The sequence below is a fragment of the Narcine bancroftii genome, chromosome 9 (assembly GCF_036971445.1).
Source record: "Narcine bancroftii isolate sNarBan1 chromosome 9, sNarBan1.hap1, whole genome shotgun sequence".
Taxonomy (NCBI): Eukaryota; Metazoa; Chordata; class Chondrichthyes; order Torpediniformes; family Narcinidae; genus Narcine; species Narcine bancroftii.
The window spans coordinates 79,641,602-79,668,675 of record NC_091477.1 but is presented as its reverse complement, the minus strand read 5'-3'; the positions used below and the strand labels follow the sequence as shown (position 1 = coordinate 79,668,675).

General features: G+C 40.5%; 1 protein-coding gene and 1 long non-coding RNA gene across 3 annotated transcripts in view; one reads left to right on the top strand and one right to left on the bottom strand.

The window, feature by feature from the left end:
- LOC138742321 (ephrin type-A receptor 3-like) overlaps positions 1-5,251 on the top strand; it is a 337,908-nt gene extending 332,657 nt beyond the window's left edge. The window contains exons 14-17 of the mRNA XM_069896585.1: positions 163-312; positions 1,942-2,135; positions 2,274-2,429; positions 5,087-5,251. Coding sequence (XP_069752686.1) covers positions 163-312; positions 1,942-2,135; positions 2,274-2,429; positions 5,087-5,201 — 615 coding nt within the window. The 3' untranslated portion in view covers positions 5,202-5,251. The remainder of the gene's footprint in view (positions 1-162; positions 313-1,941; positions 2,136-2,273; positions 2,430-5,086) is intronic.
- The window catches only part of LOC138742323 (uncharacterized), a 196,726-nt gene that overhangs the window by 100,531 nt on the left and 69,121 nt on the right, over positions 1-27,074 (bottom strand). For both annotated transcript variants that reach the window (XR_011344056.1, XR_011344057.1), the window contains exon 3: positions 4,756-4,845. This is a non-coding gene — a long non-coding RNA (uncharacterized lncRNA). The remainder of the gene's footprint in view (positions 1-4,755; positions 4,846-27,074) is intronic.

The following is a 27,074-nucleotide window of genomic DNA, read 5'->3' as shown; positions in this document are numbered from 1 at the left end:
TGTGATGCTCCCAGATCTGGAAAGGTTTGTTTTGACAAAGCCCGTACTTCATCAGAATGAAACAGACAGCATAAAGGCAGGAATAAGCCTTTTGTATTTATATTTTATTTTTAAAAAAATCAATGCTTTGCATCTCAAAATTTTGATTGGATACACTTTCAGGGAGGAAAGATTCCCATCCGATGGACAGCGCCAGAGGCCATTGCTTACCGCAAGTTCACTTCAGCCAGTGATGTGTGGAGTTATGGGATTGTTATGTGGGAAGTTATGTCATATGGAGAGAGGCCTTATTGGGAAATGTCCAATCAAGATGTAAGTAACATGCTTGACTATGGCACTTTAAAGTATGAGTGGCTTAGATAGTTTACTTAACTTTGTGATCTTCTGTATTTTGTCATAACAAGAGTCTCCATTATACATTTTGCAAAACCAATTTGCTCTCTTCCCTTCCTTCAGGACTTATTCTCAACAGCACAGAACCTTCTCTGGTCCATCAACTGTGCCCCCATATATGGTGACTTTCAATTTGATGTCACTAGATTGCAATCTCTCATTGATTTTGCTCACCCCTTTAAATGACAGAGTAAATGATGCACCTATCCTAATTCAGGGTAACCTGGCAACTCATTAGATGGCAGCATTCACCACCGTGAGTAGATAAGTTGTTACGAAGAAATCATGATTTAATCTTGCCAAGGTGGCAGACAACTAAAGGCAAAATATTCAAAGAGAAAATGTTAACTCCTGTTCAATGCCTAATGCAAATATATTCATTAGTTTTATTAAATAGGTAGCAAGGGACTATGTTGAAAGTGGATGAACATCATGCTAAAATTAGTACATTGAGATTAAAGATCATATTTAGAAGGAAAAAAAAAAAATCGAACAACAAACTACAAAGAAGTTCAATGGAAGTATTATAAGCCCATCCCAAGGAACAGGGTTGGCACCAGAACAAGTCTTAGCAGGGGGCATTAGAGGAACCGTGGGGGCACAATCCAATGCTTGAAAACTCACTCAATAGTAGGGGGTGGTGGTGGTGCCTACTTGAACCTCCTCAGTGTAGCAGCAGATCAACCGCCATCCCTCCAACATAGCAAACAAACGTGGAGATAAGTGACGCTAGTGACGTTTACCAAATGCAGTGCTGCGGGTGGATTACAATACCTCATTTGGGGAGGGGCAACATCTGCAAATGCACCCCCTGGCACCGACTTTGCCAAGGCATAATGAGAGACAGGTCAGAATGATTCCTGGAGAGATTGGTCAAGTGCTCTATTTCTTTAACAGTAATCATTGCCCTACAGTGTGGTCAGTGAGTCTTCGGGAGTTTGAGATGTAATGAGGCAAGAGATAGATTCTTTTTAAACTATCTTGCTTTCAAACCATTTGGAAATGTAATGATATCTACCATTAGCTTTGTTTAAGCATAAATCTTTTCCAATGAGTTTGCCCTCTCCAAGCAATTTTTTTCTTTAGGTTGAGCCAATTGTTTCCTGGAAAAAAAACCAAGTACCTAAAATAGTATGAACTATTATTTCTTAATGCTGCTAAAACTCAAGGGATACATCAGTAAAAATACCAGGGTTTTGGTTGACTACACACCTCAAAGTGATCAATGCTATTAAAATTATTCTTCTTAAATTCCCACCTCGCTTATTCTAATCAAATTTATTGAAGAATTGCATAACTTAAAACGGTATTATTTGTCTCTGCGCATTGATAGCTTGCCTATTCTTCCTGAGCACTGAGTAAAAATTTCAGAATAGATCTTGTTATTAATTTATACATTTTGAAACTTTACACAATCGTTCTTGTGCTCCACATCAATTCTGGTATCTTCCATTTTATTTATTATTCAGTTCCTTAGGTTGTGCTCCTGGCAGAGATTAATAACTGCATTATGTGAAAATTAAGGTAAATCTTTTTCATCCTCCACAGGTGATTAAAGCAATAGATGAAGGATATCGTTTGCCTGCACCAATGGATTGCCCCGCAGTGCTTCACCAGTTGATGTTAGATTGCTGGCAAAAAGCACGTGGAGATAGACCTAAATTTGGGCAGATTGTGAACATTCTCGACAAGCTTATACGAAATCCAAGTTGTCTGAAAACATTAGCAAATGATGCAGCTTGGTAAGATTTATCACTCTTCACATTGAAATAGAAGTCTCATTTTCAAAGGACAAATGGCTGATTAAAAAAAAACTAGTGCTGTGCTAATCAAAGGAATGTGTTTCAATTTTTCTTAGTCATTTATTTTTGCACAAACAGGTCGGGTGGCATGTTGCAGGATCCGTGTACTCCAGACACTTCTACCATCACTACAATAGATGAATGGCTTGATGGAATCAAAATGGGCCAATACAAAGAGAATTTCTCATCTGCTGGCTATGCCACACTGGACACTGTTGTGTATATAAACCGAAGGTACTGTAAGCAGTAATGTGACAGGAATGAATTCTCTTTTTCCAACACACAGACTCTTTAAATTTAAAATGTTATTAAAATATTACTGCCCTTTAACTATTTGTCACCAATACGATTCTTTGATTTTATAACTCATTCCCTGTATAACAACAAGCAAACAAGGGCGACATGGTTGGAATGGCAGTTAGTGTAATGCCTTTACAGTGCCAGTGATCGGGACCGGACCTGGGTTTGAAACCCATGCTGTCTGTAAAGAGTTTGGACGTTCCCTGCATGGGGTTTCTGGTTTTCTCCCATCCTTCAAAAAAAAGTACTGGGATGTAGGTTAAAATGGGCAGCACAGACATATAGGGCCCGAATTGGTCTGTAACAGTGCTGTATGTAAAAAACTTGCCCTGTATCTAGGATAGTCAAATTAGACATCAGAGATAGCATTTCTACAATTTAGATCATAAAATTGTTAATAGTGTAAAAGGAAGTCACTGCAGTACAGAAAACCACTTCACTCATCAAGTATATGTCTGCTCCGAGTAAAACAGCCCCGTTCTGTCTAACCCTGTCCCCAAAATTCCACTAATCATTTTGTCTCAAGCATGTCTCCAGTGTCATTTTGAAGACCAATTGATTCAGCTTCCTCAGGCCTTTTCAAGCTGCCGTGTAAAATGGGGTTAACTGGGCAATTTGAAGGGTTTGACCCAGACAGCATGGCCCAAATTCAACTGGGTCCCTGACCTACCTCAGAGATAGTCAGGGAACCCAGTTAAACTTAACTAGGTCATGTCCACCAGTGGCTTGAAAATGAAAATAGCTGACCCTATTATTCTGGTGACATCAGCGCTTGCGTGTGTGCGTCACCGGCTGCATCTACTGAAATGCGCTGCTCCTCCAATGACTGCAGCATTTACCCAACAGCAGTGGTCACAACAGTTGTCTGCTGTACTGCAGCACAGCAGAGTTGCTTAGCCAGAATCTGAAGATCGTTCCCATTCTCCATTTCAATTAGTCAGTTCCAGCAGTACTTCTGGTAAGTACGTGGCACGTCATTGCTGGGGCAGGATCCCTCTTAAATCGCTGGAAGCACCTTTGCCCCACTAATCGCACTTGGGTCCCAGGAGGGCTAACCAGGTGCTGGAGCTTAAAAGTGCCTCTTCACTTTAGAAGCCAGCGAATCCCATATTCTGTGTCCCAAGTCTAAAGAAGGTACTTCTCCCTCACGTTATCTCTTTGTATCTCAGAGATATTTAATCTTTGTCTCTTATTCCAAATCTATTTGTTAATGGGAATAGCTTTCCTTTGTTTACCCTATTCAAACTAGTCTGTCAAATATTTCTGCAACCATCGACAATCATACTTTTTAAGCAGTAATCCAACTCCCATCAATCCTTTCTGTAGCCTCTCTCGGTTCTTCACATCCTTCTTAAAGCATGACGACTAGAATTGGTTAACCAGATAGATTAGTTGATTAAGCCATGTAACTGTCATTTACTTAACCATTTTATAATTTAGTTCTCAAATTGATCCAAGGAATGATATTCTACCTTGCAAATTGGGTGCATGTGAACAAAATGATAGATTTCATTAAACCATCATATATAATTAATATTTAGCATAATGTATAGTTAATATTTAGCATTTTAATTGCAAACAGAGCTGCTTATTTTATCACAAATTCATGCAGTCGTTCCTCTTGCTGGGCTCCAGTGTGACTCAATGAAAACTATTGTCAAAGTGCTGGTTGGTACCAATTGTAACATTATCAGTTTGAGACTAAATTATCAACATGTTCTCAAAACCAGATACAAAAGAAGTGGCATCACTAAATTTTTCACAAGCCAAAAACGGCGCTCCAAAATTCACCACAGAGCATCTCCCAGCCTGCCACTTTAACTGTGTGGGCGATGCCTCACCAATATTTTACCCCACCATAGTTAATTGTTTTTTCTCCAGATTGAAAGTGAGATTGTGTAGGCCTAAAATATCCTCCTGCATCAAAAAAGGAAGTTTTAGGAAAATTCATCATAGTCGTCCCTTGAACTCCACAGACTTCTATATTATTGAATATTTTAGTCTCCTAATTACATAAGGCAACACATTACTGACCACTTGCCCCCTAGAAATATTAATTACCCATTACATAAGTGTGTTCAGGCTTTACTGCTGCTGTGGCAATGCTATGTTACCTTGGTTTATGTATTTCAATTCTTTTCGGATTTCCTTTCACCTGTCTCTGTAGCCATCTCCAACATTGCCTTGATGCAAACAAATTTCCTCGAATTTCAACTTTGCCAAATCCCTCCCTATATTATTCTGGTCAGGTAGTACATACCCTATGCATTGAAGCTAGTTTTCTGAAGTCTCCTCAAAGCCATGTTTCTTCATCCATAGGTTCTCCATTTATTTTGGCTGCTGAGATGATCTACAATACAAAATGCATTTTAATATTGATAGTGTAAAATATGCAAAATTTTCTAATAGTTTCATCACCTGTCTTTGTTATCCATTATCAAAATTTGTATTCAAAATTCACAGCTAAAATTTAAAGATTAAGTGTCCCTCTTATTGAAATTAAAGCATCTGTGAAAGAAACAGGCACCATATTTAATGGACCTGCTTGTTTTAATTTGATTCTGATTGATCAATTTCCTTTCACTTTCTAGTGATCTTTGCAGAATTGGAGTGACATTAATTGGGCACCAGAAGCGGATCCTCTGGAGCATTCAGAGCCTTTTTGCCATGGCCAACCAGATACATGGAACACATATTCAAGTATAATAAAATCACTGCAGTGAAGTAGTGCAGCTGGACTCTGAGAGAAAAAGAAAGCTCCTGAATGCTCTGCTTCCTTGCTCTGAATAACAACTCTTTTATCACTAACGAAGAGAAAATATCCTTTGTTCAAAATAGACACCCATTCAGCATGCAATTGGCTTTCCCTGCAGCAAGATAATTATCGGCACATCTCATTCAAACTTTGCAAATGAATAAGATAGAGTTATCAAGGGTCATGGTTTAATTTGTTGCCAAGAGAAAAAAAGTCTCCTAAACATTGATTTCTTCTGATAATACCATCTCATTGTCTTTTTTTCCTAGTCCCTATGGCAGGTTACTGGATTGAATGCAACCTGGAGTTTAATTTCCAGATACAACAAATAGATCTTTATTTGACCTGCATTCCACACAGAGTTCAACTTAAATGGAAGCTCATTGGCCAATTGATCAAACAGAATTAGCTGCCCATGCTCAAGTCGGCCAAAATTTGGATATAGTAAGGATATTTTTCTCCATAAGTCATGTTAAAGATAAGAACACAAAGTTAATGTGATAAGAAAGAGAATATCAAATTAATGGGAATTATTCTGACAGCAACTCCAAGTACAGAACTTAAAGACTTAATTACATTTGCTAGGAAATTCCCAAATCTCATGAATTAAACATTAATTGACTGAGGCAAGTGTAAAGTGAGAGAATTCTTAACCATGGGTTACTAAGGAGGAAGATCTATCATAAGCCCCTTTCACACTTGCATCCCAGTAAATTGGCTGTGTGAATTGGGGGTTTGGCCTTTCACACTAGACCACTTCTAACCGGGTCACTGAACACTTTCACACTTGCAAAGGTTTATCCCCGGCATTTAGTCTGTTCTACCTTTATTAATTGGAAGTGTCTGCACTGTTGCTGCCCATTTCACACTTGCCTGATCTCAACACTGGCATCTGCAGACACCAGGGATTGTACTAGGGGTCGAGGCCAGCAATCCGCGGCGTGAGCAGATTTTGCTTTCATACGTGCTACTTTAAAGGCTGATTAGCATTCGATTCCTGGGATCAGTGGCAAGTGTGAAAGGGGGAATACACCTGTATACACAATGGACCTATGTTGAAATTAAAATCAAGGTCTGAACTTAAAATTCCAAAAAGGATTCCACATTCAACATTTTGGAGATCAGCTTCATCCATAGATTGCAACATAATGGCAGACATGTGAGAGCCAAGAAAGTATACAAACAAGAGCCTGAATCTGTAGATGCATGTCTTGAAGAAATTAAACATTTCAGGAAGTAACTTTGGATTTGAGCTTTGCTGGTATGTCACAAAAAAATTATATATACAGAAAGGAAAATACATTTTGCCAATGACACTGGACAACAAATTCTTTTCAAAAGGTTTGCTTCCTGAAAATGTTGGGGATTTTGATAGACAACTTCAAATTGAACACAAAGATAATTTCAGATTTGCTGCATCAATTAGGAAGTTGTAGAAACATTAACAATTTTTATTGAATTTCACAACAATCCTGAGCCGAACTCTCAAGTTGACCGCACATGTTGCACAACTATTTGAGGAGCCCAGAGATTGTCCTGGTCACTAATTTTACAACCAAAATAAAGCTTAGGTTTTCTTAATAAATGCAGTCATGCTGTGTCTTTGAACCTTAAATGTACACTAGCCACAAATGTATAATAGAATGTATCACAGCTGTTGCTATTGTTAAGTACACTCACTATGCTATTGCCTAAAGATATGCATCAACATGCATTCAATCTATAATCAATGTAATGCGCATCCTTTGTATATGTTAGTTGCTCTTATAGCCTGTCTGCATCTATCTAGATGAAGGAATCCCAGGCCTTGTGGACAATATACTAGAAGACTATGACAGTAGTCACAATATGACAGTAAATCACAAAAAATTGGCTATATCTTTAAAAGGTATGTGATAGGAAATTTTTAAGAGGACTTTTGTGATCAGCACCCGAAAATCGATAAAATACACCCAAATGTGTTCAGGAAGCAACATCTTTGTGGTCTAGTGTAATGACACAGGTCAATTTGACTAGAGCATTAGAGATTCAATTGTTTTCTCTTTTTAATATTATAATTATGTACGTTTGGAAGCATCATCAATCTCAATGTATCAAGCATAACTTTCCACATACATAAATTTTTTAAACTATGACTTCACTGCAGGCAAGGGAGGTTATTTATTGCCCATCCCTCAGAGCTCAATGATGAGACAGTGGTACCCCACCTTCTTGTACTGTCACCTACAATCATTCCAACCATGATTTCAATTGGTATACAAAATTATAACCAGCTAATTTTAAATATTGTTTGCTTTTATTCCACTAAGATGCCACATGCTCTATTAAGAAAGAGGCAGGGGAGCAAACCAGATGTCTCTGGTCCTCAGCCTTGCTGTTTCTTCTGCTTGTACAGATCAAGACATCGGATCTTAATTTACCTTTTCCCCTCTCGTCCCATAAAAGAACATTTTATTTCTGTACATGTTACATTCAAGAAAAAAGGACAGTTAAGGGGAAATAAGAAAGTTAGGAGCTGTAGATTGGGAAGGATTAATCCTGATGTATAGAAGGTGTATCCTGATGTATAATGTGACCATTAGAAACACATTTCACATCTCTTGTCTCTCACATGTACTTGCTATAAGTCTCATGCAAGCAATACCTCAACAAAAGTTATCAAGTTGATGCCAGTAATTATATCAAGTGATATATTCACCTCTGTAGAACAGAAAATAGACATATTATAGTTAGCTTGGATCAACTTTATCAACATTTTTAAAGAAATTGGGAGTCACAAATCAAAGTTGAACATTTTTATAAGAACTGCAGATGCTAAAAATCTCAAAATATAAACAGAAAAGGCTGTGTTTCTTAAAAAAAACACCTCTCCAAATCAGATAGCATCTTGTGAAAAGAAAAATAATCAATAGTTCATGCCAGGACTTCATAGTAGATGCATCTTAATGTGGCCTTGAGTATGTTTATTAGTTTTATTCTCTATGACTTCCAGGCTATGTGAACTTTGCAATATTTGTTTGAGTTATAAGCAAAATGGAATTACTTTTAGATATGTTAATTGATTAATTTTGTTCATTGAACTATTACAAATTTTTACTTTTGTAATCTTTAATCCAGATCCCATTTCAGGCCAATATGGCCTGTTTCCACAATGTAAACTGTTTTATGGTTATATTAGACTCTTTCCTCCGAGGGCAGGGGAGGTTGAAACAAGAGGGCATAAGTTAAGGATAAGGGGGAAAAACTTTAGGAGAAATGTTAGAAGATGCTTCTTCACTCAGAGAGTGGTGGCAGAATGGAATGATCTTCCAGAGGAGATAGTTGCGGCAGGGTCCTTCCTGTCATTTAAGAGAAGGTTGGATGTGTACATGGAGGTGAGGGAGTTGGAAGGTTATGGGTGGAGAGTGGGAGGGGGGGGATCTAGTGGAGTTGTTCAAGTGAACCGGCGTGGACTCGAAGGGCCGAGATGGCCTGTTTCCGTGCTGTAAACTGTTATGGTTATATATCTGACAGTTAATTAGAATCCACGAGGGGAGGCAGACCAGAAACATTGAATGTTGCTCTTTGCACAGATGCTGCCTGATCAACATCTTCCACATTTTCTATTTTTGTTGCAAATAATGTTTTAGTTATTACAATTACAATGTATGTGCTAATATTTCCATGAATTATGATAGATCGCAGCCAGGTTTTTCAGAAAGGTTTCACCATCATGTTTATAGTGGAATCATGAGATAAATACACACCAGGCAGAGAGGAAGTCTTCCCCACGTAAATGCTATGAGGTTAAGTCGCATAGGTTGCCTCGACAATGTATCATTTCCAAAGGATTTTATGAAATGATGGAGCTCAGCTCCTTCTTGTGTGAAGTCTAAAATCTTACGCTCAAGCATGGAACCAAAATCCCTTGTGTCTGTGGAAAGAGCTCAGTAGTGGTGTTAGAACCTCTTTTTATACTGTATTTTGTAATGCAAATATTTCCAAACTGCCAATGGGAAGAAAGAGACAATGAGAGGCGATTATGGACCTAACAAGAATGTTTTTAATACTTCTTGAGATTTTTCACTTTGAGAGACATTCAGTGAATTACTGTTAATATTATACACTGATCATTTTTGTATTAAGGACCAATTAACCATTTTAAATAGCAATCTGAGAAAGTGACACCATCTCTCAAATGTAATTGTGGCAATGAGGTGAAGCAAATGTGTATGCTATCAGACATATTATGATATCTGTTTAAGATCACTAACGGCTGAGAGTGTTACAAGGCAAGGAGCCCCCAAATTATACAGCAGGAGGTCCATTGGGATACTTCTCTATTTACATTTTTGCAGCAATTGTGAAAGAAAATGTCACGAGATCTTGCTTTGATCCACATCTCTTACCCCAGTGCAACTTTGAGTAGCTGCACATGCCATCATTACCCCCTTTGCATCATCAAAGGGATGAAAAAGTTTTAAGTCATCCATTTGTGTGGTGCAAACAACATACAGAGAAATCGACAGCAAGACCAATATTAATGGCAGACTAAATGGGTGGGAAGCTACAGAAGACAAGGCTGATATATGGAGCAAATAATCTGTGGGGGGAAAAAAAGACAAAAGACCAATATTAATGGCAGACTAAATGGGTGGGAAGCTATAGAAGACAAGGCTGATATATGGAGCAAATAATCTGTGGGGGGGAAAAAAAGACAAAAGACCAATATTAATGGCAGAATAAATGGGTGGGAAGCTACAGAAGACAAGGCTGATATATGGAGCAAATAATCTGTGGGGGGGAAAAAAAGACAAAAGACCAATATTAATGGCAGACTAAATGGGTGGGAAGCTACAGAAGACAAGGCTGATATATGGAGCAAATAATCTGTGGGGGGGAAAAAAAGACAAAAGACCAATATTAATGGCAGAATAAATGGGTGGGAAGCTACAGAAGACAAGGCTGATATATGGAGCAAATAATCTGTGGGGGGAAAAAAAGACAAAAGACCAATATTAATGGCAGACTAAATGGGTGGGAAGCTACAGAAGACAAGGCTGATATATGGAGCAAATAATCTGTGGGGGGGAAAAAAAGACAAAAGACCAATATTAATGGCAGAATAAATGGGTGGGAAGCTGCAGAAGACAAGGCTGATGTATGGAGCAAATAATCTGTGGGGGGGGGGGGGTAGACAATCCAATACAATCAGAAAAGGTTGATTTCACTACATTCACTTGGCTTTTACAAATACATTATTTCATCTTTTTTTCTGTAAAGGTGAACTTTTTTCAGGCTTCAAATATTTACTTGTCAATTTACTCTCTGAAAGTTGTGAAAGAACAGATGACCTTTTCAAATGCAGAGCACCGCCATTTTGTAGCTGCACTATAGCAAGAGCAGAGCAGGAGGCAAATATTGTACCATATTGTATAAAATGTACAGCGTGACTGACCTAAGTATAGAATGTTTATAATTGTGAATTTCTAAATTTACTAAAAGTTGTACCAGTTCCATCAGTATGTGCAGAAATTATTGAAAACAGCTTCCACTGGAAACATCTGCATATTTGTGAGGAAAGTAAGATTTGCATTGGATGAAGGGTAACAACTCCCCTGTGTGATAAGACTTTGTTGAAGATTCTTAGGGCTGTATCAATTAAATAATTGTAAATCAGACATTGAATGCAACTGGATAACATGGAATTGAATCAGTCATATTGAGCATGGCCCAACAGTGAACACAAGCTCAGGTAATATCTAAAACTAAACAAGATTAAAAAGGTGCAAAATTTATTTCTGTTGTTACGTCCCAATCTCAGATATTCAGAGAAATACTACCCACCTTAACCTGAGCTAGGAAGCAGCTCAATGATCTTGGTAACATACTAAAGGGAGGTGGGGAGGCAGAAGGAAAAATCACCTAGACTCCCCATTCTGCATGCCAGTTTTACTGTGATTTCATACCCTATCCATTCTACAGGCATTACATTGTGGAACTGAAGTTTACAAGCATAGTTAAGAGGCTGTTTCCAATGAGAAATAGCCTTTAAGTCCTTTGTCCCTGCTCATACAAGTTCAGTAAGAATCTTTATAATCCAAAAAATCTCCAACGAAGAGCTTTAAACATCTGGGCAATGAATTTTCAGGTAAAGATCATTTTGACGGCTGTTTCAATGCATTTCATTGTTACCAGTTTTTCTTTATAATTATCATCCCAGTTTGATGTACAGCCCTAAGTACTGATGAACCTGGTCTCAGATTGAGTGCGTGCGATACGAGACTGTGGCCTTCTTTGCAATGTATGTATTAATTTATGCTCCTTCATTTGTGCGCTTTGGACCCAGTTTTTACTGCATCTAGTGGCCATTCTTCCCTAATGTTGGGCTTGTTGGTGGCCCATCAGCTTTGTTTTAATTTTAATGTCGCTGTAATAAATATGCAAATATTTTTGATTTTTTTTCCACCTAGAAGACTTCTGTCTCCAATTTATTGCCTGGTGTTGACTGTTGGAAGAAAGAATTTCACTTGTGGTTTTCAGGTTCCTACAATCTAATAAATATTTTCCTGAGCCAAAGGAAAATTGATCACCTCATCCACGATTTTTTATTTTCTGAACATCCTTCAGGATCCTATACATTTAGGGGAGAGACATTCCCTTCCATTGCAAAGAATCTCTTTCACCCAAAATGGTCATTGCTTGAATTCAGGCAGTGCAAAGAGAGTAATGAGGTCTTCCAACTCAAAGATGCATCACTAAAATAAGGCCTTTTGCCTATCAATGACTCATTGACACTAACTGAATGCATCAATTGAATTCTCTATTCACCTCACATTCTCAGTTACCCACTTACCTTCACACGAGAAGCAATGTACGGTGTGTGTGTGTGTGTGTGTGCCAAGCAGGAGAATGCGCAAACTCTACACAAGCAACACCAAAGGTCATGATAGAACTTGTGTCACCAGTGCTGCAAGCATGCTGAAATGTAAACAGGATGGTGGCCTACTGGCCTTGCCCACCTCAGTCTTCTCAGGAAGTGTAGACACTATTGTGCATTCCTGACAAGTGAGGAGATGTGTGTCCACAATAGTTCAGTGGACTCCAAGAAAGATAAAAGGTCATTTTGCAACTGACAGACTATTGAGTTCAGTTTTGGTCACCATGCTAAAGCATATTGTTAAGCTGAAGAAGATGCAGAGAAGATTTATGAGGATGTTGCCAGGACTTGGGGGCTGAGCTATAGGGAGAGGTTGAGCTGTATTCCTTGATGCACAAGAAGGTGAGGGATCTCAGAGGTGTCCAAAATCAGGAGAGGGATCAATCAGGTCAACAGTCTTTTCCCCTGAGCAGGGGAATCAATTACCAGAAGTCATAGTTTAAGGTAATGGTGGGGGGGGAGATTTAACCAGAACCCGAGGGGTAACTTTGTGTACACACAATGTGCTGGGTGTTTGAAATGGGCTGCCAGAGGTGGTAGATTAACCAGTTTATATTGCAACATTTAAGAAAAATTTGGACAGATAAATGAATAGAATGGGTTTAGAGGAATGTGGGCCAAATGCAAGAAGGTAGGACTAGTGTGAATGGGACATTTTGGTCGATAGGGATAAGTCAGGATGAAGGGCCTGTTTCTGTACCGTATGACTACAACTCTATTATTGTAAAAAGAGACAGGCAGTAGAATCCAGAAGGTGGTCCCAGAGGAGTCACAGCTCTTTCTCTTATCCAGCATTTACATGGTTCTTGATACCTGTGTGGACAAAGATAGGGACTGCAGAGAGGATATACAAACTGTGCAGAGCACCCCAGGACAGGAGATAGTGAAATAGGGGGGAGAAAAGTTTGAAAGTCATTAGGTATAGCATAGTTAGTGGAACATCCATTGTTGGCTGCACCAAAGAGTCCTAAAGGCTGAGTCGCCTGTCTGGTACTCAGATTTGGCTCTGGGCTGATCCAACTACATTGGAGAGATTATGAAGACCTCAGAGCAAAATTGTAAACATAACTACAAGGGTTCAATCTCCGGATTATTACCCAAAGTTTTAGCAAATTAGCAACTGATAACTTGGATTAGAAATGTAATGTGTGGGTCAAAGCAAGGGGGAGTAAGAATAGATTGATTTGTGGGACACTGGTGTCAGTACCAGGGAAGGAGGGAACTACTCATTAGGATAAGCATCACCTGAATTAAGTTAGAACTAGTGGCTGAGCAAATCACACAGGTTACAGACTAGTTCAAGTTCAAATTTATCGGCAGAGTGCATGCATGACATCAAATACAACCCTGAGATTATTTTTCCTGTGGGCCAGGCAGAATTTCTACTTATCAGTAATGGAAAACTGCACTCAAGAAGAAACATATTTATACAAAAGAGAAATAAAAATAAATAACAAGCAAAATAAGAGTCTTTAAATAAGTCTCTGATCAAGTCTTATTTAGGAGTCTGATAGTTGAGGGGTAGCAACTGTTCCTGAACTTGGCATGATCTTGGGGCATCTATACCTCTTGAGACATCTCTACGTATTTTCTTATGGCAACAGTGAGAACAGAACATATCCTGGGTGATGTGGATCCTTGATGATTGATACTGCTTTCTGATGGTAGCATTCTTGACAGTGAGGAGAGTTTTTCCTGTGATGTCCTGGGCTGTCTCCTCTCCCTTTCATAGGGGTTTCTGCTCAGAGGCATTGGTGTCCCCATACCAGACTGTGATGCAGCCAGTCAGCACACTTTTAACTACATATATAGGTTTCTGATGACATACCTATGCATACTCCACTCACATTACCACTTTAAGTAATCCCCATGCCATCGGTGCTCTGTGATTAGTAAGGAATTGCTTAAGGTGGGTTGTGGGTGCGAAGGGAAGGTTAAGAATCACTGCTCTAGACCCAATTGTTACTGAAATATTTTGCTTGAGAAAAATTGTCATTAGCCCATTTCCTTTGGAGTTCTGAAACCGTGCACATAACGAGTCAATTAGATATGATTAAAACAGTGGTTTTCAAACCTTTTCTTTCCACCCACCTACCAGCTTAAGCAATCCCTTACTAATCATAGAGCACCTATGGCATAGGGAATACTTAAAGTGATATGTGAGTGGAGAGAAAAAGGTTGAGAACCACTGAAGTAGAGGCACTGACGTGCATTCTTCACTATGCCATTAGTGTGTTGGGTCCAGGATAGATACTGCAAGATAGTGATTCCGAAGAACAAATTTGTTCATCTTTTCCATCTCTGATCACCTAATGATCACTGGATCATACACCTCTATATTTCCTTTTCTAAAGTCTACATTCAGCTCCTTGGTCTTGGTATTGAGTGAGAGGTCGTGGTTAAGATTTCAAGATTCAATTTAATGTCATGTAATAAAGTGTCATTTTACACAAAATTTCCTTTTGCCTGCTATAAAGCTGATTCGCCATCAGAAATTACCTGAAGCGCTTATTACAGTCCAAGAAAAAGAACAAAAGAGAGTTCCCCCGAGTCACCGAGTGTCCATGGATTCACCTCCAGCACACTCCTGCAGCCTGAACAGCCACACAGAGTCCAGTCCAAACCACTGGCAATCCAAGCTCCAGAATGTTCAATACAATTAGGAATGCTTCAGCACCCTCAAAACCCTCTCACATCATGGTCCTGGTACCTGTACACCTTCAGCCAGTTTTGAGCCAGTCCGCCACCTGGTGTGAGTCCTTTAACCATAGTCTCCAGCAGCCCACAGGCTGTGTGGATTCCTCGCCTCAAGTTGTCAACAGCCTATCACCTGTGTGGGTCCTTCAACCACAGAGACCCTCACTGGTCTGTGGCTCTGGTCACCATCCTGTGGGTCATCTCCACTCAAACGAGTGTCGGCCTCTCTGTTTTCTGGTGCCCTACACCAGTCCTTTGCTTCCCCGGAATCTGCAACCCCTCATGGTTGCTGCCAATAAATCTTGGGTGCAGACCCCATGGTCTTGAGATTTTAAATAAAACCATCGTTGGCTCCTTTACAGGCCATTTAAAGCCTGTATGGAACTGTCAGGAGTCAGACTGGACAGTTAGACTCCCCACCCCCCTCCGCGGGAGCACGGTCTCCCCACACATCCGCACCAGCGCTGCCATTACAACACCTCTGTCAATCCTGCCATTTTTTAAATCAGCAGTATTAGTACACCATTCAGCCAAATTTTCCAATCTCCCTTCTATATGCAAACTCATCACCCCCTTTAATATCAGGGTTAGTAAGGGTTAGTAAGAACTGCAAAAAAAATTAAAGTAGTCTGAAATGCATATAGTATTTGCAATAAGCCAGAAAGATTGACAACACAGATTGCAACCTGAGCTATTTCAAGTCTATGTGATTGTTGGGCTGGGTGATCAGTATTTCAGCCGATACAAACTTGCAAAAGAACAAGCCCAAAGGGAAAGGAAATGGGTTAGTGTTGTTAAATCAAAGAGGGCATCAGAAAGGTGTTGAGTCAGGCTATAGAGGCAATGAACTGTAATGTAGAGATTACAAGTAGCTTTACCGCCATATAGTAAATACGCAAGTCTGCAGACACTGTGGTTGAAGTAAAAACACAATGCTGGAGAAATTCAGCCAGAGTATACTTGATATAGCAAAGATAAAGGTACATAACTGATGTTTCGGGATTGAGTCATATACATTAGTACAATGTACAGGTGCAGCCACAAAGATATGGAAGATATAATAGAATTAAATAAAGGACTACACTCAATACCCCAGGGGCAGAAAAAAAGACAAAATATAAAGTATCGATAACTAAATATTCCCAGTTGCTCTGAGTGCAAACAAATGTGTGGTGTTTCAATAGTGCACACAGTTCCTTTTATGGCCCCACAGCAATGTTCTGCTTAGGGTGGTCAAGGGAGATTCCCAAGCCTCAATGCTATTTGCAGGGGTGGGGGATGTTCTCAAGTCTGGACATGCTGGACTTCAGGTTTCTGTATCTTCTGCCTGAAGATTGAGCGAGAAGACATTGTGATCAGTGTGATAGGAGTCCTTTATGTTGTTGGCTTTCTTCTTGAACCAACATCTCGCATAAATGGCTTTAATGGACATTTCCCAATATGGTCATGATGCAACTAGTGTACTTTGCACAGAACACCTGTATAAGTTTGATAGAATATTCAACAATGTCAAATCTCCTCAGACTCCTTAGAAAGTAGTTGCCCAAAGAGTCCCAAAATAGGACCACTGAATAGGGAGGAATATAAATTTGGAATCTACAGGGAATATCTGAGCAGAACTTTAGATGTAATACACAATTGGAACAACCAAACAGGCATGAGTATCATAGCATACCAGGAATTGTTTAATAGATATTATGTTGCAGAATATTTCAGTCCATATTTACATTGTTTCCTGTACTAATCAGTCTCATTGTACAAAGGAATGGAAGACAATATATATTTTTTGGCTTCTGAATTCACCATGCAAATCTCAAGATAACAGACGGGCTTATTTCAAATAAACCGAGGAACTGATTAAAAATCCCAATCCCTCGGGACAAGATGCAAGATAAATTCACAGGGATCAAGGCAGATATATCGCCAGGACTTGGCTATTACCCATGGGCATTAAAGGTAGTGGCTTTTTATTGGCTGAATTATTTCCAAACTCACTAAATTCCAGGATAGTGCCAGAAGACGGGAAAACAGCAAATGTGACTCCCCTTGTCCAAAAACAAAAGCAAAGATGGGAACATTTGCCGCTTAGTTTATTATTACTGCTGCCAGGTTTCCAGAATAAATAAATAAATCAATAATTACAGAGAAAGTAAGCAATCATTTAGTTCAAGTTCAGTTGTCCGAGTACATACATAACAAACAACTCTGAGATTTTTTTTTCCTGTGGGCAAGACAGAATGACCATTTATTGGAAGTGCAAAAAAAATGTACTCCAAAAGATATGCACACATATAAACAAAGAAATGTAAACAAATTGACTCCAATTCAGAGAGAGAAAAAAGAGTCCTTAAATCAGACTGAGTTTATTGCTTCAGCTGTTTCTAAACCTGGTCGTGCAAGTCACGTGGCACCTCTACCTCTTTCCTGATCATATCAGCGAGAAGAGAGCACATGCTGAGTGCTGTGCTAATAATTATAAACAAACCTAGTCAATGTAGTTTAATGAAATATAAATTATATTTGACAAAAGGCAGGCGCAAGAGACTACAGTTGCTTGCATCTGGAAAAACAAAGCAATTTGCTGGAACTCAACAGGAAAAGCAGGCTCGGGGGGAGGGGGGGTGGGGGAAATAAAGAAACGCCCACAGAGGTCCTCCAGCCGATTGCTTTTTGCCCATGTGTGACATATTTGCTCAACTTCTGTGAGGATGTGACAGGAAGAGTTGATCACAGAAATTCTGTTGATGCCGTGCATTAAGATTTCCCTAAGACAATTGACAACGTGCCACTTCAGAGGTTGGTGCATAAATTAAGAGCCCAAAGTGTCGATAAAGTGTCACATCGTGGAATGAAACTTGGTGGTCACAAAAGATAACAGAGTTGGAGCAAAGGAAGGAAAGAGGCAAGTCGGCTACCACTCCAAGAACCAGTAATTGTTTATTGATGACATTAACCACCTGGAGGATGGAAGGAAGTGCAAGGTTTCCTCCTGTCTGCGTGACTCTGCTCATCCCCTTGCCCCTCCCCACCACCTTTTTTTTTGGATGCCTGCCCACATTTTGTCTATACCTTGATTAAGGGTTCAAGTCTGAAATATTGGTTATGTATCTTTGCTACATGAATTACACTATTTGACCTGCTGAGTTTCTCCAGCAGTGCTTTTACAAGGTTTAGAAGTTTGCCAATGAAATGAAACTAGGTTGAAGAGCACTCTGTGATGAGGATATTATATGATTCTGCAAAAGGATATCAACATTGGACAATTAGGGGAAAACCTAACAAATGAACAGCGATGCGTCACACTTCAGAGAAATTTCACTCATGAAATAGTGCAAGAGGAACAACTTGAGTTCAAAATGGACAATCGTGGACTTCAGGAGGACCAGGAATGACCACCCTCCACTACACATCAATAGTCTCTGTAGTAGAGAGAGTGGAGAGTACCAAGTTCCTTGGAGTTCACTTAACTAGTAACCCATCATGGACACATCTCCTCATTTGTCAAGAAGGCGCAACAGTGACTGCACTTCCCGAGAAGATTGAAATGGGCAAGGTTACTGGCCACCATTATGTCAATCTTCTACAGGAGTACCATTGAGGACATCCTGGCTAGCTGCATCACAGCGCAGTATGGTTGCTGCAGAGAACTGGATCGGAGGTTACAGGACATAAAAGTGGCAGAGAGGATCACTGTAGTCTTCCTCCCCCTATTGATGTAATCTACTGAGATTATTGTTGCAAAATTATTGATGATCCCTTTCACCCCACACGCAGCATCTTTTCACTGCTTCCATTGGGAAAGAGATACAGGAGTTTCAGAAACATTAGGCTGAGAAACAGCTTCTTCCCACAGATATTGAGAATGCTGAACAACCCAAGGAACTTCTTATACAAACCATCCAAGACTCTCCCATTTACAAAACAATATTGATTTATTTATATATACACATATGAATACTTGTCTTGAGTATGTAAAGTTTGTCTATATGTGAGTGATGTCTAGCCACATGTCTGTGTGTTTTGCACCATCAAATGGAGAACACTATTTTGTCATGTTGTACTTGTGCCATCAAATGACGATAAACTTGAAAATGTTAGCAGTCAGATCCAAAAGGTAGTTGAGAAGGTAAAAAGCATTTTGGCCCTTATTGCAAAGATGTTGCAGGTTGTTAAGAGGTTGTGTTGCAATTGATGAGCAACCACTGGAAAAGGTGCACAGTTTTGATCTACTTACCTAAAAATAGGTTATATTGTGGCTTGGAATCAGTCTAGGAAATTTACCAGGCAAATTCCTACACTGAGAGGGTTGGTCTGTCTGGAGCAGCTAGACTCTTTAGTTCAGTACTCCAAGTTTAGGAGAACATGAATTAGATACAAGATCCCAATGGGAACAATACATAAAAGTATTGGAGAAACTTGGCAACTTGTTCAGCGTCTATGTAAATCAATAGGCAGCACTAAATTTATGATGACGTTTAATGGAATAATTTTCTAAATTCCAGAAAACTTGCATTTACAGTATTGAGTACAAGGGTTCAAGGCAATTTATCATTTTGAAGAGATGGAAATGAAGAGTTAGAACACAGGATGGAGATTGAGAATCTGGTTGGGTGGTGCAAGGATAAGAATCTTGCTCTCCATCTCACCAAGACCAAGGAGCTTATTGTTGAGTTTAGGTAGGAGAGATCAAGAGACTTCTTGTGCACACTTGTTCACATTGATGGGACTGAGGTGGAGAGAATTAGTACCTACAAGTGTTTGGATTTCACGTTTCTGAAGCCAGCACAGAAGCAACTGTGAAGGCACACCAATGCCTGCACTCTCCAACAAGTCTGAGGAGATTTAGTACATCATTGTACACTCTCAAACTTTTGCAGATGCATGGAAGGTATACGGACTGGTTGCATCCCATCTTGATTTGGTAATTTGAGTACCCAGGAACAAGCATAGCCAGGTCCATCACAGGATGCAATCTCCCATGCACTGAATACCTCAATTTGACACCTGTCTCTGAAAGGCAGCCAAAAATAATAAAGGACCCCCATCACCCTGGTCACAACCTCTTCTCCCTGCTACCTTTGGTCTGAAGATCAGAATCTCCAGGTTCAAGAACAATTTATTTCCAACAGATACAAGGTTCCCTTTTATATATTAGTCCAAGACTACTCCAACAGCACAAAAAGTCTATTAGCTCTATTGAAATGCCACTTTGTCACCCCCATCTCTCCCAAAAACACACTGATTACTGTATTACTGTATGATTAAAATAGATAATAAATATAAAAGATAGGTAATGTATACTTAAGTTTTTTATGAAGTACCTTTTCAGTTGTAGCAGGTCAGAATTTTGTTTCATATGTACATTATACAATTTATATGACAATTAACTAATTTTTAATCAAATAAAAATCTCTCCATTGCTCCAGGGCAGCAATGTACACCATTTAGCTTCCCTATGTGACATTGCTTTCCCTTATATGCCACACAAAGTCCAATCCTATTCACCATGTTTGAAAATGTGATACCTCAGCCATATGTATTTACCATAATTAAAACAAATCAGTTACTTATTTTATGAGTGACATTTATAAAATAGCCATTTCATTTTTCACAGTAGCATTACAACATTTGAGCTTCACATCCTTTTGCTGATGTTAACAACTGTTCATTACCTTTATCAATTTTGTGCGTGTGTGTGTGATTGTGTTTGTGTGTGAGAGTGAGAGAGAGAGAGTGTATAAAAAGAGATGCCATCACAGTAATGGGGTGGCACAGTTGGTGCAGCGGTTAGTGGAACGCTTTTACAGCGCCAGTGATCAGGATCGGACTGGGGTTCAAATCCCGCACTGTCTGAAAGGAGTATGCATGTTCTTTTTGTGTCTGCGTAGATTTTCTCTGGGGGCTCCGGTTTCCTCCCATCGTTCAAAATGCACTGGGAGTGTAAATTGGGGAATATGGATTCATGGACCAAAATGGCCTGTTACCATGCTGCATGTATGTCTATGACCTTCCGGCCCATGAGCCTGTGTCATCCAATTATCCCGTGACGAATTTATAAAATAATCACATATATCCTTGGAACATGGGAGGAAACCAATGCACAAATGCCTTACAGACTGTGCTGGATTTGAACTATGTTTGCTGGTGCAGTAACAGTGTTACGCTAACTGTGCCAGTCATGAGCCTAGAAATTAGATTAGTATATCGTATTAGAGACAAAGTATATGGTTCATATACTGTTAAAACAATGCAAGTGTATCATCTTTTACCAGTGAGACATCCATATTGGAGTCTGATAACTGCAGGAAATTAATTATTCTGGAATCTGGAGCTTCATCTTTATAAGCTTGCCTGGGTTCTGCCTGATGGAAGGGGAAAGAAGTATGGCCAGGGTGAGATGGCTCCATTAAAACGTTGGCAGCTTTCCCGAGACAACAGGAGGTACAAACAGAGTTGATGGTTTACAGTATGTGATGACCTGACACTGCAGTTTCCTGTAGTCATGGGGAGAATAGTTTCCGTACTGTGATGCACCCAGTCAGAAACTTCCTAAGATGGGTTAATTAAAGTTGGTAAGAGGCCTCAGGGACATGCTGAATTTCATCCCTTCAACATAGTTGGACCAGGACAGGTTGTTGGTGATATTTATTCCCAAGAACTGAAGGCCCTCCCCCCTCATCTCTACAACAGCATAATTCATACCAGCAAGGAGATGTTCTCTCATCAGTTTCCTGCAGTGTCTCTTAATCAAAGACTCAATCCAAAACAGACTTGTCAAACAAGATTTCCCTTACCTGATCACTGCCCTCAGACCAATTTCCTTTTCTCTTTGCGGACACATCCCTCAAATTCAAATCTGAAGACACTTCCTCCCACTTCAATCCTCAGCTTCTTCCACCCATTCCTTGAAACTTCTAAATTCGCCATGCCACAATCTATCTTAATATATTAATGATCAAACAATAGCTACCCTTTTCCATACCATTGTCATTCAACCCTCATCAGCCCACCCCTCAGATCACCCCAGACAAACACAAAGCTCTGTCCCAGGATTTTGGGTTTTGCGTTACAGAAAGATGCAATGCTCTTTCAGTTAGGATAGAAGACGTGGTATTTGTGGAAGTTTGCATTGTGCTGCCTACAACCAAACTGGATATTGAATAGTGTTGCCAACAATTATTTAGAAGGCAAGACTTTTGTATCAGAAAAGGAAAATTGGCAATCCCCTACCAATATAATTCTGCAAGACCACAAGATAATGGGACTAGGAATCACAGGGCAGTCTCAGCTCAAAAGGAGAAGCTGGAGATATCAGCATGTAAGACTGGGATAAGTTGAAAACGAGATAAAAAAAACTCTCCATGGCTTATGCGATGCTGGGCAGAGAGCAGGCACATCCAGTTCTTTGTGATGAACCTTGCTAGATCATCTGGGCCCACTTTAATTGACCATCCCACCAAATGTTTCCATCTCTGGCTGCCTAATGAGCTGCAGCAGGAACTCAAAAAGTCCGGCAGCACCCCAGGGCAGAAATGGTTAGTCAATGTTTCTGATTAGGATTTCTTTATCAAAGTTGCTGTGGAAAGCGGAGAGGAGTGGAAGGTGCTGGGGAATGGGCAACGTAATAGGATATTAGACAGAAGTAAGAAGTGGAGGGACTGGTAGAGGAAGGGACCACTGGGGAAGAGAGAGGTTAGAGAGACAAGTACAAATATAGGTAAGGGAGGAACGGAAACTGTGGAACCAGATGGGGTTACCCAAAATCTTCTTTTCTTTCTTTGGCTTGGCTTCGCGGACGAAGATTTATGGAGGGGGTAAAAAGTCCACGTCAGCTGCAGGCTCGTTTGTGGCTGACAAGTCCGATGCGGGACAGGCAGACACGATTGCAGCGGTTGCAAGGGAAAATTGGTTGGTTGGGGTTGGGTGTTGGGTTTTTCCTCCTTTGCCTTTTGTCAGTGAGGTGGGCTCTGCGGTCTTCTTCAAAGGAGGTTGCTGCCCGCCAAACTGTGAGGCGCCAAGATGCACGGTTTGAGGCATTATCAGCCCACTGGCGGTGGTCAATGTGGCAGGCACCAAGAGATTTCTTTAGGCAGTCCTTGTACCTTTTCTTTGGTGCACCTCTGTCACGGTGGCCAGTGGAGAGCTCGCCATATAATACGATCTTGGGAAGGCGATGGTCCTCCATTCTGGAGACGTGACCCATCCAGCGCAGCTGGATCTTCAGCAGCGTGGACTCGATGCTGTCGACCTCTGCCATCTCGAGTACTTCGACGTTAGGGGTGTAAGCGCTCCAATGGATGTTGAGGATGGAGCGGAGACAACGCTGGTGGAAGCGTTCTAGGAGCCGTAGGTGGTGCCGGTAGAGGACCCATGATTCGGAGCCGAACAGGAGTGTGGGTATGACAACGGCTCTGTATACGCTTATCTTTGTGAGGTTTTTCAGTTGGTTGTTTTTCCAGACTCTTTTGTGTAGTCTTCCAAAGGCGCTATTTGCCTTGGCGAGTCTGTTGTCTATCTCATTGTCGATCCTTGCATCTGATGAAATTGTGCAGCCGAGATAGGTAAACTGGTTGACCGTTTTGAGTTTTGTGTGCCCGATGGAGATGTGGGGGGGCTGGTAGTCATGGTGGGGAGCTGGCTGATGGAGGACCTCAGTTTTCTTCAGGCTGACTTCCAGGCCAAACATTTTGGCAGTTTCCGCAAAGCAGGACGTCAAGCGCTGAAGAGCTGGCTCTGAATGGGCAACTAAAGCGGCATCATCTGCAAAGAGTAGTTCACGGACAAGTTTCTCTTGTGTCTTGGTGTGAGCTTGCAGGCGCCTCAGATTGAAGAGACTGCCATCCGTGCGGTACCGGATGTAAACAGCGTCTTCATTGTTGGGGTCTTTCATGGCTTGGTTCAGCATCATGCTGAAGAAGATTGAAAAGAGGGTTGGTGCGAGAACACAGCCTTGCTTCACGCCATTGTTAATGCATACCCAAAATCACACTTGCATTAAAAGCTGTCCAGGAGGAATAGGTATTGATCCTCAAATTTACATTTGTCTGCATCCTGACAATGTTCGAGGCAGAGGACAGACATATCTGTCTGGGATTTAAAAGTATTGGCTACTGGGAACTCAAATTTGAAACCACAGAGGGAAAACAAAGTGATCACTAAATCTACATTTGGGTTCACCAGTGGAGAGGAGGCCAAACTGAGTACACCTCATGTAGATTAGGTATGATGATGGGTATACAGTTTGCTTCACCAGAAGTCTGTTTGTGGCCCTGGATGGAGGCAAGTAGTGTAGGGACAAGTTTTTCCACTTCCTGCAATTACAGTAGGAAACACCCAAGGCTTTGTGAAAGATAGTAATGCTCAGCCAAATGGTAATATCGAACTAATATGTGTAATGTAGTTCCATATAATGATGGGGAAAGGATTTATCGTCAAAGTGTGGGTGGTAATGCAACCACTACACTGCCCTCAGTCCTACCAGCCTACTGCAGGGGGCAGCCACTGTACCTGCAGGTAGGCAAATAGGAGGATGGCCCCACCTGCCCGCTGTCAATCACCGGCTCATATAAAGACTTGAGCTGGACCCCCCTTTGTTGGTCAGTCGAGCACGTGGAACCAGGAAGATAGAGTTTAAGCTGATTAAAGCATGTTGCTCCGTCTACGAACTTTGTGTCTGAATTATTTGCATAGCAGTGCTCACACAGTGCATGATGCAAAGGGCCTCATTATAGAATATAGAGAGATGCATCTTAAGCATAATCGCAAGCTAAAAGGCAAACCTCGAGCCACAAATATGCGAGAAAGCCAAAAGGCAATTTCCCAAATTGGGCTTGTTAAGAAATGAAGTGCAAATCCATACAATTTCTAAAACCGTGCATAACACATTGAACAAGGTATTTGGCTGATGAGAAAAAGACTGTGCTTTCCCATTAGTGATTGATATGGGAAAATGGCACAGATTCTGGTACAAAAAAAGCCATATTCCATATATGCCAGTGTAAAGAACGATTAGAGTATAGGATGGCCCCCAGAAATTCCACCTAAGTACCCAAAGTCTGGTACTTACCACTGATCAGTGGAGTGTTCCTCTCACAATATATTAATACCAAATTACCCTGTAAAGGTTTTCATTTTATAAACATTTTTTTAAAAAATCACCATCGACTCCTTTAACAGGCTGTTAAAAACCAGTACAGAGCCAACGGCAGTCGGACGGGACAGACTGATCCCACGAGGGCGCGCTGAGACTTTGCTGATAACTAACAGGACACATGCAAGATTCAGCTTATTCAGAGACGTCACTGGCTGATGCAGTGAACTTCTATGTTTATTCCTCCAATGCTATGATTTTGAGGAAGTACCCAGACTTCCCGCTGAACAGACAATGCCCCTCAATGCGCAAGCTATACAATAGATTCCTGGAATGGAGACAAGCCAGAAATGGTACGAGGATTTTTATAAACATCACGTCTGCAAATCAGCTTTGTTTCTTTATGTTGTGTCCATTTGCGCGGAAGTGTGTCTAGGGCTTGACTGGGACACTTGAGTCGGAGCTGACAGGATGGGGATAGGATATGCAGGGAGAAGGGGACGAATGCAGTGGTGTTGGGACTTCATTGTCAAGGTTCAGATTTTATACTTGCCCTACAAGATGATCCCCAATTTCGAGGTGATATTTTTTAGTTTAGAGAATCACCCTATGAGCTGACCTATACGGTAGCTTGCTGTTTCAATACTTTATAGTCAAAACTGGCAAGAGATCTCAAGACTCCTTTATTGTCATGTACACAAAATAAAAATTGCCCTATAAAGGCGCACAGTCCAACATCACTATCGAGACCAAAAACAGCAGGGGGCCCTTATGAGGCAATGAGAGTCTGTGGATCTCACCACTTTCTCCAATGCTGCCTCTTGTTCCACACAACTTCTGTAGCCTCACTCTTTCTGTCCATTCCAGTGGTAAACCAGAGCACATGGTATCCAAGTCAACGCAATACAGTAGACAAAGTTAAAGAATTTCATGTATGTTACATTCTAAACGTGACAATAATCGATCTTTTATCTTTTTCCCTCCTGGTTCTGAACTCCCCATGCAATTCAGAAGCTGTGAGGACCAGAGTTCACATCACCCAAGTGAATCTACTGAGGGGTGAAGGTAAATTGGGCGGCACGGATCCCTGGCCGAAATGGCCTGTTACCGTGCTGCACGACTGAATAAAAACTCAACAGATTTTACTTGTAGCACGAACCAAACCGTAAACTGTTGATTCTGTAATATGAAAACAACTTGAAAATCTTTGCAGTGAAAGCTGATAACTATTGTCAACATGAAGGCAACATTGCTAGTGTGGTATCAAGGAGCTCTGGTGAAACAAATCAATTGCAAATATGAAAACATTCCAATAGTTGGAAACCCTCCAGTTTATATTATTGTAGTTGGGGTATCTTGGATTACTGCCAATTTCAATTCATCTGTACTATTGTCATGAGCTTAATTATCACATCCTGAAAGTTCCTAATAACCAGAAACACATCTTTAAAAATATTGTGGCTATTAATTCAGGACATAGGTCATAAATCCTTCAGCGAACGACTTACCTCCTGACACTTCAAAACCTTTTCACCCTCCACATGAGACAATTTTTTTTTAATTATGTAAAAAATCAAGATCCAACAACTCTCAAGATTGAACCCATTCAGGACAAAGTATCTTGTTTGATTGACAACTCATCACACTGAATGTTTACCTTGTCCTCTGTCACCAATGCAGCCAGCTACAGTGTGCACAATTTACAAAATGTTTCAGATCTCCAAGGCAGTCAAGGGCAACAATTGCATGGCAACGCGATCAGCAAGTGGCCGCATGGTTAGCGTGCCAGTTAGCATAAGGCTATTGCAGTGCCAGAGACCCAGATTCTAAAGTGCTGCTGTCTGAAAGAAATTGGCAAGTTTGTCAGGTCTGTGTGGATTTCCTTTGGTTTTCTCCCACATTACAAAAACATACAGGGTTTATCAGTTCATTGATGACATGAGTGGTTGAGTCTCTGACTCAAACAGCCTGTTACTGTACTGTGTCTTCAAAAAGAATTTCCAGATAAAAGACCCCGTCTTATCTTGGAAATGTATTTACCTTCCACATCATCACTAGGTAAATTTTGGAACTTTGCATCCGTAGGTTTACCACACTACTTTATCTAGAAGGACTGCA